This window comes from Amia ocellicauda, chromosome 11 (assembly GCF_036373705.1).
Source record: "Amia ocellicauda isolate fAmiCal2 chromosome 11, fAmiCal2.hap1, whole genome shotgun sequence".
Classification (NCBI taxonomy): Eukaryota; Metazoa; Chordata; class Actinopteri; order Amiiformes; family Amiidae; genus Amia; species Amia ocellicauda.
Genome location: NC_089860.1, coordinates 21,145,322 through 21,160,180, shown reverse-complemented (window position 1 = coordinate 21,160,180; position 14,859 = coordinate 21,145,322). Strand labels below are relative to the sequence as shown.

At 39.0% G+C, this 14,859-nt stretch overlaps 1 protein-coding gene across 1 annotated transcript in view; it reads left to right on the top strand.

Moving 5' to 3' along the window:
- fstl4 (follistatin-like 4) overlaps positions 1-6,138 on the top strand; it is a 138,836-nt gene extending 132,698 nt beyond the window's left edge. Inside the window, exon 15 of the mRNA XM_066716896.1 lies at positions 219-6,138. Coding sequence (XP_066572993.1) covers positions 219-918 — 700 coding nt within the window. The 3' untranslated portion in view covers positions 919-6,138. The remainder of the gene's footprint in view (positions 1-218) is intronic.
- The last annotated feature ends 8,721 nt before the right edge of the window (positions 6,139-14,859 follow it).

Here is a 14,859-nt window from a genome sequence, read left to right as displayed (position 1 = left end):
TCCTGGCCGTCAAAGGTCTTGTCCAGAAACTACAATTAATCCAGATATTCTGCTTGCTCATTGGTCTCTATATCAAGTCCACATGGGCATAAAAACAAAGTCATTATTTTGCTAATTTCACTTAACATTCAGTAACATTGAAGGGAGGTCGAAAAGGCTTTCGTAAAACAAACAGCGGAGAATATCTTTTTCATTTTCTTGGTTTCTGTTTTGGACAGGTTTGGATTCATCTTCCTCAAGTCTGAACAGGCGGTGCACAAAATCGATCTGGAAACATTCCACCGTATCAAGACCATCAGCTTGAAAAACTACAGCTGTGTCCCAGTCAGCATGGCCTACACGCACCTGGGGGGCTATTACTTCATCCAGTGCCAGGGCAGGAACTCCACCTCCCCCCCTCAGCTCATCATCGACAGCGTGACTGATTCCGTCATCGGCAGCAACATGGACATATCGGGGAAGCCCTACGTCTCCTCGGACGGCCGCCACGTGGTCACTGCAGACCAAGTCAACGGGATGATCCGAGTTCAGACCCTCACCTTCCAAGGAGAGCTACAGTTGACCCTGGACTTTGACACAGGCTTGCACATCTCTGACGTCGTGTTCCAGACGTCCTTCACTGAAGCCAACCAGTACTACATATACGCCACCTCTAGGTCACAAACAGACCTGCTCTTCACGGAGCTGTCCAGCGGGAGGAGGGAGGTTTTGAAGAACCTCAAAGACCCCATTCCACCCCAGTCCTGGCCCTGGAGCAGTAGCAACAGGGTGGTGATCAACAGCGGGTTGTTTGGACAATACCTGGTCACGCCGTCAGCAGAGTCTCTCTTCATTTTAAATGGGAAACAGAACACACCGCACTGCGAGGTCTCAGACATAAAGAGAGGGAACACAGTGGTCTGGGTGGGGGAAGTATGAAGTAAAAAGTCAAACAAAAAAGAGTTCAAGCAAAAAACATAAATGGACTCAACCCTGGGACTGAGCTAGTGGTATAACTGTATGGTAATTGAAGAAAAAAAATCAAATTAAAATATTTTTTACTCAGAGAGGGTGTCTGAACCCTTCAGTGCAACAGTGATCTCCGTGCACTAATCTAATGAAAGTTATACATTATTGCACTTCCTTATAACACTGCAGATCAACATACAGAAGTAAAGAGGAATAAACGAACTATGCACAATGCTCACTTTTTTAGACATTTTTTTTGTTTGTTTTAAAATGTTTGTTGAACACCAGTGCTTTAGTTTGTCACAGTACGTCTTTGTCTGCCAATATTTGTGTTCAGCCTCTTTAAAAAAACAAAAAACAAAAAAAACATGGCCTTCTGATATTGTTGCCGTACATGCTGTCTGCTGCGTTTGTTTGTTTTTTGTACGTTTCAGAAGTTATTTTGTCTGAACCAGCACAGTTTGACTTCATACTTGTTGTTGTATCTATGATCTGACTATTGATTCCCTTTTCTAGAAAAATACTTTCCAAAGAGTTTTTTTTTTTTAACCTACTTTGTAAAACCAGGTAAAACATAATTTAGGATTTTAACAATTGAATTTAGTGCCATTTGAAATTCAGCTAAATATACTACTGATTTTGTTTGATCTACTTTCTCTCTCTGTGTGCATGGTTAAGATCAAAGGCATCTAACGTTTGAGAAATATTTGTAAAAACTATTGCAATTCTATCATCTTTGGTCACAACGCCGTTTGCAATGTTGTAGCAAGGCAAATATGAAATATTGTCCAGTTACTATAGAGCAGAACTGTTTCAATCAGCTAATATCTTCCCCACACACCCATCACTCCCACTAAATGTATGAAGTAAATGAAAGGAAACACTGTTCATTACCTGTGTCTTCAATTCAGTATCTGTAATCTCAAGTCAGATCCCAGGTCTGTTCTCTTCAGATGTGGTCTGTGAAGGCTAGACAGCTGCTGATTCTTTCAATTGGCTCCATTTGTTTAGTCCCTGAGTAGAAACACACAGAAGCCGTGATTAAAACCACTGCTGTGTTTTTAGTTTGTTTCTTTTCTTTTTTCCTGGCTGCTTAATAATGTGAAGTTTTGTGGTGACATCTTCAGCAGTGTTACTGACAGCATCGATTGCTGGAACGAGTCTTGAATGACAGTGTAAAGCTGAGGACGGCGGCTCTTCAAGGTGGTTAGTCAGAGAAGTACACCGAGGTCATTCAGAAAACAGATGTCGCTGTTCAGCTGTTCTAAATGTGTTATTACACGCTATTCACATTGTTCATGTTTGAAGGTTACACTTACCTTTCCATTCAATACCTGGACTAACGCAATTCAACAACCAAAGCTTGCCACAGAGAGCAGCTGATTTGCTGGTATTAGCTGGTCATTGTTTTTTCAGTTTACCATGTCAACACATTTCTGTGGCCTGGACAGAAACCTACGCTATCAAGCATGCACCATATTGGACAGTAATTCAGGGCAAAGATAAACGCGAGAGTATAAAGTAGAAGGTGTTTGAGAGAACCTTTTTTTTTTAGCTCACACAGAGTAGCGGACACTCTGTCCTGACCTTGCAAGAGCCTTGAAAGCAGCTACACCATATTGATGGTTGTGTATCCAGTATTGTTGCTATTCTAAAGAGGAACAGTATTCATGTCATCATTGTTAACATCCTGTTTTGTAAATACAAATAATAACGACATTTGAATAGTGTACAGTGACCACAGGCAACTGCAAAATGGCAATTTAATTGAGGAGCAAACTGTAGAACCTTTTCCTTGTCACACCTCCAGAGAATAATCAAATTGAAACTCTTTCTGCCTTATGACTAAACTTTTGTTTTTTGTACTTTGTACTAAAGCATCCAAAGCATTTGTGAGGAAACGTATGTATATATATTTATTTTCCCTTAAGAAAAGGTACAATAAATATATATACATACATTACCCATACAAGTTCATTCAACATGATTGAATATGTAGCATGTTCTTATCACTACAAATTCAGAGAAAAGAGGAGCTGAAGTTACACATCACTGGGTTGAATTAAGTGTGAGTTTGTGATGCTGTATTTAATCTTATGGACGTTGTTAGACCACAAAGCTACTGCAAATGCTAGGAAGTTTACTTTTCTTTTTAAAGCTTGCATTGCACCAGCATGTATGCTAAATAATCTGTAAACTGATGTTTGATCAACTAAGGACAAAGGACAAGCACTGCATCCTTTGCCAAAAATAACATACAATCTTGTGCATTAGTTAAAAATGATTTTGATCATAATTTACAGCTGCATAGGCATATTATTTATGCATTTATTTAGCATTAACAATTATGCTTAATTCATCAAAGCTCTCGTATGATGATGGCCCACTAATAAACAATTGACCAAAGAGGCTCGATACAGAAATCAAAAGGTTTTGTCTATTTTGGCGCACGTGTACAGGCATATTACGTTTTAAGCTGTTACTCAGAAAATAGAAGTGGTTTAGAAAGCAAGTGGTTTACCTAGATGTGTAGCTAAAGAGAATGTTGTTCTTTGAAATATTCAATTTGAATTTGTGAGTAAAGCCTCAGAACTATAGATCATAAGGTTTGAGGATCCATGTAATCACATGATATTAATTGAAAAAAAATGTGCTCTTAACTACATGCAAGATGCATAATTACATGGAAAACATGTCCCAGGTGTATCCAATTATATCAGGTAGAAATCCTTTCCCTGAATATGAGTATTACATCACTGTTTGAGACCTAGAGCTTTTCAAATTACTCTACAAACTAGTAACTATTTAATTTCCTGTTAATAATTTTTTTTCTGACAAATGCATATTTAAAAAGTCCTATTCTGTGCTTTGGTCTTGGCCAATGGATGTATACAGAACCATTTGAGATTGATTTAAACACAAAATTAAGCCTTTAGGGCCTTTATCCACAAATGGAATCCACAAACCTTTACAGAAATAAATATTATGCTATGCTTCTTACTCCATTTCACAATCTATTATCGAAAGGTTCTTACATTTTCAGAAGTAACGCCAAGTGAAGCAGGTAAACAATGTTACTTAGACCACTGTTGCACTGAAAGCACACAGTCAGTTCAATAAGCAAATATCGTTACATTGAAAAGTTACAGTAACAGTTTGAATATATATTTTAATACTTGCAAAGCTTTCATTTGAAACAGTAATTTCTGCCAACCTCCTGTAAAAGTTTTAAAGGAGCTGTAGCTTTTGATCTTTGGTTACAGACTGGGGTGAATGTCAGAGGTGCAATGATTTCAGTTTACAGCACCCCAAACTCTCTCACAGAAGTCTTATTCAAAAATAACGGTTTATAAATCAATTATACGTATGTATGTAATTTCATTTTGAATCCATTTGTACCAGATAGAAAAAAAAAAATGCTGTAGCTCCACAAATTACCAGCTGCTTAGTTTGGTTTCAGTAAATGGTATGCATGTGTGCTGAGAAAAACAGCCCCAGTTTAAGCTGACAATTTTGTTATCCCCTTTCAATTAAATTAGATACAACGAAGGGAAAAAAGTGAAGTTAGGTTGATGCTAAAAAATATTTTGGTGCACTGTGATAGGAAGCTCTCTCACATTCAATATTCCCCCTATTGCCAGAACAAAGAGAAAACAGGCAGTCCTAATCATTGTTGGTGTGATAGGCAGTAGAGTCACTGTTGTAGATATATTGTTCTTGTTTAGAACACCTTTGAAATTTAAATGTACAGATATAATTATGTTTCCTGTTTGTTGGTTTGTCTATGACGAAACAATTTGTAAAAAAAAAAAAAAAAAAAAAATCAAAAAAAGTTGAACATAAATTGGTTATGCACAGCAGCTACATTACGATTTTGATTCCTTTAAAATCAGTCAAGTATGACTATTCAGGGACAGCACTCGTAGGACTCTTATCTCAGTGCCCACCTTAGGCGGCAGCTCTCGACAAGTGAACTTCCCAAAACCACTTCACAACATTTGTCTACTCCGTAACTACGCATATTATAGGATTAACCCAGTTATACTAAAGGAGTTGACTGAAACACAGCACTGCTTTAGCATGGATGGGACATTGTGACTCCTCCCTCAAACACGTGCTGCTTGAGGAATATCATGTCAGGGTCATTTGTATTGTTTAGCACAGTCTTGTATCGTTGAACCCACAGATTGCGTCACCCATACCTTCCGAAACTATTTTAGGCAGGCAGATATTTGAGTGTCTTGGATTGAACTCACATGGAGATTATTGCTGGCCGTCTTCTCATTTCCCTGCTCTCTCCCTTCCCACACAGCTGAAGACCATTGTAGAGCAATACTTTTTACCTAGAGAGAAAAAAAACATCCCCTTTTACTTGCACGTCATTTTATCTTAATCGGTACGGCACTTTATTTAAAACAAACACACACGAAGGTGGCAGGGGGCAAAAGGTCAAATTCAATCATAATTCTGAGATGATAAAAGGACCGTCAGTAACAGCTGTGTATAATTATGATATTTTTTTAAGCATTTAGCTGTCTTTGTGCTGGGTAATCTCTATGCAACCCATTTTCATGATAATGGCAATAACTGTTGCACGTAAAAGACAGTGTTTTCTCTGCTTTATAACTCGTCTATGAAGACTGGATGGTGAATCGATTCATACAGTACATTCTGCCCAAGAGAGCAATTGATCATGAGAAAGGCCGGACCAAGGAACAGCTCGGGTCATGTCCCTCCTTGGGTCTCGCTGTACAGTCTGGAGAGGAACTGATCTTTCAACACTTTACTCCAAAGTTCTCTTGTTTTTCCTTATTGGTATTTTTTTTACTGTCCATTTTTACATATGAATATTGAATCTGAATATCTGAAGGATTTTTTTTTTCCCCCACATAGAAAAATGCATATCGTGCTAGATGTTTCAACCTGAAAGAAAAACTGTTGTTTAATATGAAGCACATGATCTCTACAAATGTCTCAAGATGTCTTGTTTTGTTTGATTTATTTGAACAGAAATCTGTAGTTTTCTTTAACTGTATGTTTTTGTATATTTTCCTATTCCTTTTCCTGCCACTAAACCCATATCTACCAGTTTTCTTTACCTCATGGTTTACAATGATACTGAACTCACCAGTGATGTATTTGGATTAGCACTCATTGTGAAAAAATAATAAGAATAATAAAAAATAAATAAATACAAAAATATCTTATATGGTGTTATCTATGTGGTAGGACAATGTATTAGTTTACTAATCGAAAGATTAGTAAACCAGTGCCAAGCTTTGGAAAGATCACCTGTCTGTCCAAAAACTAGGCATAGAAGTTGCCATCTGAATGGTTTCTGATGCTACACTTTACCTTTTAACCTGTCGACTTACTCCAGCCTCTGTATGGCCTATAGCTGGTAGTTAATAATAATAATAATAATAATAATAATTTCTTGGCAGACACCTTTATCCAGGGCGACTTACAAAACATCAGCGCAATACAAAGTGCAAGAATAGAGTTCAGTTCATGGCATCAAACATTACAAATTCAAATTTACATTATACAAAGCGATTCAAAACATAATACATTTTACAAAGTCCAATTTACACAAGTGAATACAATAAATGAGGTCTTACATCCTGGATAGTAAAAGCTAAGTGTGGACAAGATGTTAGGTCACAGTCAAGGGCCAAGGGAAAGGAAGCAAAGGGGAAATTAAAATAACAATACGAGTACTAGTAACGCAAGGCAAGTAGTATGATAAAACGTTGTAGAAGTGCAATCTTACAGAAGAGTAAAGGACTAAATTATAAGTACTGTCTGAAAAGATGTGTCTTGAGTAAGCGCTGGAAGGAGGTCAAACAGTCTGCTATTTTGACTTCAGTGAGAAGGTCATTCCACCACTTAGTGGGTCAGGGATGAGAAGGAGCGGCTCTGGAGGAAGGAGAGTGGAGAGGAGGCAGAGTTAGTCTTCTGGCACTGGAGGAGTGCAGTGGTCTGGAGGGGATGTATGGAGAGACAAGTGACTGAAAGTAGCTTGGTGCAGTGTGATTGAGACAGAGGTAGGTGAGAGTCAATGTCTTGAACTGAATGCGTGCCGGTATCGGTAGCCAGTGGAGGGAGCGGAGCAGTGGAGTAGCGTGTGCGAATCGGGGCAGAGAGAATACCAGACGAGCCGCAGAGTTCTGGATGAGCAGGAGCGGCGGGTAGTGGATGCAGGCAGGCTGAGTGTAGGAGAGCACAGGATCAAGGGTGACTCCTAGAGTCCTAGCAGAAGAAGAGGGAGAGTGTCGTGGATTCCAAGGGGATTCAGATGGAGAGATCAGCAGAAGGTGAGGAAGATTGGGGAAAAAAGAGGAGGTCTAATTTGGAGAGGTTGAGCTTGAGGTGGTGTGAGTGCATCCAGGCAGAGATAGCAGACAAGCAGGAAGAGATGCTAGAGGGGATGAGAGGGTCAGAAGAGGGAAAAGACAGGAAGATCTGGGAATCATCTGCATAGAAGTGGTAGGAGAAACCAAGGGATGCAATGAGGGGGCCCAGGGAGCGAGTGTAGCGAGAGAAGAGGAGGAAGCCCAGGACAGAGCCTTGGGGTACGCCTGTGAGGAGAGGTTTGTGGGTGGATGAGGAACCTCGCCGTGTCACTTGATAGGTCCGGTCACTGAGGTAGGAGGAGAACCAGGTGAGAGCAGTCTCAGTGGAGTGAGCTATGCGGAAGCTGGATTGCAGAAGATCCAGGAGTGAGTGATGGGAAAGAAATGCACAGAGCTTATGGTGGACAGCACGCTCAAGGGTCTTTGAGAGGAAGGGGAGAAGGGAGACGGGGCGGTAGTTCTGTGAAGAGGTGGGGTCAAGGGTAGATTTCTTGAGGAGTGGGATACAGCAGCTTGTTTAAATGCAGAGGGGAAACAGCCAGAGAGGAGGGAGGAGTTGAGGAGGGAGGAGATGAAGGGGAGATCAGGGGCAGATGCTTGGAGGAGGTGAGAAGGGAGAGGGTGAGTGGGAGTGGGACAGGACAAACAGAGAGGACAGGGCAGCAGGGGTGGTTGAGTTCTCAGGGGAGATCCATGTCTCGGTGAGAGCGAGGAAGTCCAGAATGTGGTGGGAGGCAAAGGACGAGATGAAGTCAGCCTTGTTGGAAGCTGAGTGGCAGTTCCACAGGCCTCCAGAGAGGGGAATAGAGGGGAGGGAGGAGGAGGGGAGAGGCAGGGAGATGAAGTTAGAGGGATTAGGGAGGAAATGGCATGCAGGTGCACGCAGAGAGGAAGGAGAGAGCAGGACGGGAATCAGAGAGATTGTCATGGCTTCTTGCTGTTGCTGTGTGGCGTCTCCTCGCTGGAGTCCCGCAGCTAGAGAGTCCCTGCCCTTTGTAAGCGTGGCCCTTCGGAAGGGGGGCACTGAGGCTGCTGGCGCAGAGGACCTGGGGGATGTTAAATACTCCACCTGTAGCTAATTAGGACAGTACACACCTGCGTTGTGTTGAATGACACAAGGCTGTTGGGATGGCACAATTCCTCCCGGGCAGGAGTGCTAATAGCACAATTAATGGCCGCTTTGAATCTGAATACAGATAAAGACCGTGCCAGACACACGCAGTTACACTGAACAATAGCTCGCAACAATACTAAATAACAGCCTACAAATGTAACCGCTTCTGGTTTACAGAAACAGAGTCAATCTAAGGACAAATCTCGTTAAGTCAATTGCTAATTTACTAACAAACAGTCGCTGTCGTTACTACAATACAGGTGCAAAATATAGCTAACTTAGCTAAAGAAGTAACCACGTAAACAATCAATGCATCTCTTAGCTAAACTAGGAGACATGCGAAAAAACGATAGTGTAACATACATTAGTACAGGTCTAACATGTCAGGGAGTGCATAAAAACCTACTCAAACGTAAGAAAGGCTCCTCACAGACTGGACATTTCCATTACCTTCAAATGCTTAATATATCAAATGCATGTTAAGGATAAATATCGTTTCCACTATCTAATGAGGTATCCCTCCACTCCCTCAGAAAGGTAACTTAAGTGAGTGTTCAGTTTTAATAAACAGGGACTGCAGTGAATGACAGTACATCACCAGTAACTTATAAACTATTACTCACAGCCATAAACCACAGAGGGCCTTGACTGAGATGCATCTTCCAAATGGGCATATACAGTGTGTGTATTACAGGAAGTTAAGACTAATTAGGCGGAACATTTCAGACAGCATAAAAAATGGCTAAATTACAAATGTTTAAACAGAACTGAGAGGATGCTCTGTCTTTTTTTAATGATTACTATGACTCATTTAATATATACCAATGTTGATTATTATAATATCTGTTTCACCGTAGAAAATCTACATCAAGCCCAGTCGTCACATTCTCATTATGCAAAGCGTATCTCCGTTTCTTAGTATTTATCTTTGTTGAAAAACAAAGTTATTCTCGAGAAATTACCTCCGCAATCTCTCAAAATCTTTCTAGATAAATCCTTTTTAGTTATCTTTAGGAATGTGATTGGCATGACCCCACGTATAAGTATGCAATGTGTGTTATGGTTGTAGTGTTTTAAGCAAATTTATAATTACATTACATTACATTGTGTCAAGGACAGATGGTGATTATGTGGACTTTTGCCAGGGTCAATTATTTTTTCAGGTTTTCAGATAACAAGATCTTACGGTCGAATGTCATTTATTGTTTCAGACGAAAGCGGTGCTGCCTTAAAGCAGGCCATCAGCAGAGCAGAGATAATGTCATGTACAGACTATAGTATGTTATGCTCTTCAGAATCCATCTCCATTATTTCAAACAATGTGCCCACGAGCAATGATGCCAATACCTTCCCATCACTGTCAGACCCTTCCAGATAACAAGTCTTTCTTCAGTATGTCGATCAGATGGCTGAGCCTTGGAGGGCAGTGGCAGACATCGCGAGTTGTTTGTTCAGATTTAGGAGGTACTTCTGATTTTTCATCTGTGGAAAGGAATAAAGATACATCAAGAACCGGTGAAGCTCTCTCTCTAATCCACATATTATTACATTATTTAGAAGATAGTAACTAAACTTCACCTTAATAAATACAGTTTCAGCTTAGTAGTAGTCTCTTTGCAGGGTTTGAAAAGTTTTTTTTAAATCTATGTAGATTCAAATGAAGACGACATTAAGAATACCATCAAAGATTAAACACATTAATAAAATATAAATATTAGTCATTTGTGGTCTTCCCAACTGGAGTGTGGCTGCATATCGTCAAATGGAAGCTGATGCTATTCTTAATTATATTTATAAACAGCTAAAAGGGCTATTGTGTTTCCAGTACAATCTGAGATGACTTAATAATGTAAAAGGACTATGTTGCCATGAACCGTTTACCAGGCGCTGGTGAGTATTGTTTATTCTATTTATTCATTCAATTACACTTGTGATTGATATGTTCCAAGAAGGGCCCATCTGCCAGGCTCCTGAGGTTTGGTGTCTGCAATATGATCTGCTTAATAGAAGAAAAGTGTAGACTTACACCGCAGATATACCTAATCATTCACACTATAAATTCTGTTTGTCACGGTACAATACGTGATCAAGAAACCAGAACCTTCTGAGAATACAGCGCCGACTGAATCACACACAGCCTAACATTTCCATTCCTTTATTTCAGGAAGGGAAAAGGACTGAAAGAGGATTACACCAATTATTTTATAACAGACAGACAGACAGACAGACAGATAACACTTCTCCAGCCTCTCAGATCTCCTACAGTGGAGTATCTGACTGACGTTATACAAAAGAAAAAATGCATAAGTGTACACACTGTCAAAAAAAAAAAAAAATGGGAATTATAGAACAGCAGACAACGTAATAATTTCACAGTGTGGAGCAATGCCCTTTTGTTTCCGGAGAACCTACTTTGAAGGGATAATTGCCATTCAGGGAGACTGGACTTCATGACATGAGACAAATACAGAAAAGGGCATTTCTCAGTCTGGGGCGGGACAAGACTCTGCACAAGCTACACACATTAAGGAGGATTTATATACTTATGCATCTAACCCTCGTAAGAAAGTGGACATGCCATTCCACAGCTTGGGGAAATTAAAAGCTACAACTTGTCTTAAATAATAAATTGAATTACGCTATTAAAAATGTGTTTTACATCACACCTGGTCTATCCCATTCCTTGTTTGCAACATAGGATTGAATTATACGTTACAGAATAGCAATCAAACCCAGAGATATTTTATAGTGCTTAAATGATGTTACATATAATGGCATCTTAAATCTTCATTAGACTTAGAGATGCAATAATGAATGCGCCCATTTTTATAGATGATCTAGTATACGATCTATGCCTGTTGAGGCGTCAGCAGCTGCCCCACCAGAGGCTTGTGGGCTATTTGCTCATTTATTTATTTATTTTAAAGACAGAACAGATGCTTGGGGAATAATTGATTTATTTACCCATACCAGGTGGACAGCATTTGCCAAATCATATGCAGTTTATACTCTAATAATATTTTAAATGCCCAGAAAGGCAACACTTTTATCTGTAGAACGTGTGCATAATGCAGGTATTTTTCAGGCACAGTAAAACGCATATGGTAATGTAACAGTTTAATTGCTTTCACATCATCAAGTTTCTTCCAGTTCAAAAGGAATCATCTGAAGTAATGTACCTAGGCATCTGCAGTGTGGTGGCAATAATTGAACTCTGTTTTTCCTTCTCTCCAAGCCATATCATTCAAGTCACAAGCCTTCAGGGGATTCTACTTTGCCGGGACCAGATTGCTTTTTTAGTCTTGAGGGGTTAAAAGACTGTAAAAAGTGCTGTGAGGACACAAAATTGGGAAAGTCTCCAAAAACAGTGCTTGAGTCAGAAGCCCACATTTGATCTTCAATCTCATCAATATTGCAAATACGTTTCTAATTGTTTCCTTTTGCAGGAACATCTTGTAGCTTGAACCGAATGGCCAACAGGATGGCAACCTACTAAATGGACAAGATATCTTAGAAGGCATTCTGTTACTTTGGAGCTTCCACTCGAATTCATGTTGAATCATTATTGAAACTGGTTACGCTGCGGTTATAGGTGCAAAATGCTGCATTTAAATATAAAAAAACAACAATGTGCTAAATACTGAGCAAATACATTTCCCAGCAAAATGGCAAAACTATCACAAATGAAAAAATGTAAATTACAAGAATCTTTCATGACAAGATTTGGGCAGGTGGCTTAAAATATAAAATGCCCACCCCTTCCCTGGCAAAAAGTAATGTTTTATTTTAAGCTTGCCAGGTGTGCATCATTGCATCACATTTTGTCAACAGTGTCTGTGTGGGATACACAATGAGCTCCTGTAGCACTCTTCCCGAGACAAACCCCATGATATATCAGCACACAATTAAGGTGATATGAAGTTTTAAAACATTAGGTTAACAAAACAATAAAATTAAATAACCAAAATCAAAAAACTGCACCCTATACTTTTAAAGAGCATGATTTGGAATATGCAAAAAAACTAAACCTCAAACAAGATGTCAGTAAGGTATTTTAAGTCTTATAAAATAAAGAACAATACAACAATCCATTTTGAAAGGCTGCATGAAACCCTTGCTGGGACAGAAATGCATTTTTCACTTTTCTTAGTGTGACTTACCTTCCTGCAACAAGCTTCACAGAAATATCTAGGGGGCACAGAATATATATTAGTCTCTTCCTGTCACTTTTCAGTACGGCAGTCAGATTTACTATCCGTTAACTCTCAGTTTGGAATGCTTAAATTGACTGAACCACAGACGACAGCACGCAACACAACTGGCCAAATGCATATTGAGAAGCACTTAAAACGGACAATCTACACTAATGTTTGCAAATGAACTATTGCCTGTCCGTGAAACATGGAAGCAGTTCCCTCCTGGGACTTCCTGGACAACTGGCTTATAAAAACGCTCTGCTCGTTATCTGACATTGCCAAACTAATGCCATGTTAATCCTAACAAGAGGCTCCCAAGCAAATCAGTATTGAAAGAAATGTGTAAATTAAATTATCACAAGCAGGCTGTTTGGATATAATGGACACTAATGAAAATAATATTTGCTGCTTTTTGACAGCGTGGCATTTGCATCTCCTTGTTTGTGTTTGTGTGTGTGTGTGTGTGAAAACAGGAACATGAGAATATTCCTGTCCTTGATAGATTCGGTAACCAGAATTCCATTTTGGAGCCAGTGAGGTGTTGCACAGGAGCGTCCCTGTGGGCAGCGTGAGATTGAAAACCTTGACCTTTCATTCCACTCTGGCAGAGCGAGTCACAGCACATTGACTTGATGCATGAGTGCAGAAAAAGGCAAAGGAAAAGAAATAAGTGAAAATTCTAGGTTAAGATAAATAGACTTTACAAGACGGCTAACTAAGGTATATTGGGCTTTTCAATTAATTGAAATACGGGATAATTTTGTGTAGAAGAACCCTTAATAAAAAGGGCTTTTTCCTCATGCCAAGTCCATTAATCTTCCATAGTTCACAGTGCTGCTGTAGTGCCCGTGATTAATCCAATCACACCATTAACCAATTACAAATGCAGATCTTCATGGATTGTACTAGTTTATGAAAATCAATGGAAGATTTAATTGTACAACTGCAAAAGTAATTCACACGCAATTCACATGTCACAGATGTAGAACTTTGCCAAGCTTCATATTTTAATGATTATAAAAGATGTAAAGCTCAAAATGAAGGAGTTTATAATTGTCAATTAAACATTTGAAATGAGGATGAATATTCCAATATTCAGACCTGTGTATAATACAGTTCTTTTGTCAGAGAAAATGCATCTTAAATGTCATCTAATAAAGTAGTAATATAGGTGTTTTATCCTTGATAATAAGAAAAGAGTAGGGTAAAAACATGCAAATTCAAATAAATCAATCTAGTCAAGCTTCTCATTTGACCAGGGATGATTGTTAATAAGGTATCATCTTCAAAGAAACTCCTTTTGTTTAATTTCTGACACCCTACAATTTCTTCACTGTGCCTCCAGTATCAAGATGCCAAACCAGACGGGAAAGTGACATAAATAAAAGCAGATAATAAAAGTTCATGGACTCACTTACCTTGGAAGTTTAAGCCATCAACACCAATCATCTTCACCCAGGCAGCACACAAGAACCCCTTTAAAATGCAGACTGTCAGACTGCCGTGATTAAAAGCTGGCAATCTGAAAATGCCTTTTCATGCACTCTGAATGAATTAAACATATACATTGCAGAAATGTTTGAAAGCCTTCAATGCTTAGCTTAGTACAAGATGACAATCTGTCAGCCTGAAGAAACGAGCGCAAAATTAGACTGTGATTATTACAATAAGAGTACTAGAATTGGTAAGATTTTGCCCCTGCTGATTGTAAATTTTGTTTCTTCATTCATTCAATGGAATTTTTTTATTTGCTCAGCTTAACTACTGTGTGGGGATCTGTAGAAATACATTACAATCAGTTAACCATTTCTGTGGACTAATAAGCATAAACATTTCTTCCCCTAAAACTAAAACATTACATCTGAAACCTGTTTAAGGAGACATATTCCCAGAATGTAGTAATTTCCCTGAATTTAGGCATGCAAAGTGAAACAAACCCCAGTGTCAAGTCCAACTAAGAACATTAAGTACACAAAACATAGGGTATTTTTGTTGAAAAGGAAAACTGCCATACTACATTCAAGGGTAGTCTTCCCACTCAGAACAAATATATATTTAATATAGGGTAGAAATGTGTAAACCTTATATTTTCCTCATGCCAAAACTGTCCCTTTTGCATGTTTTTAATATATGGGATATATATTTAAATATAGTTTATAGTCTGTAATCCATACAATTATTTTACAGATTGAAAATCTATGGTGAGGTTAATTTCTACAATGTACTTTCAACATGCAAAATGAAT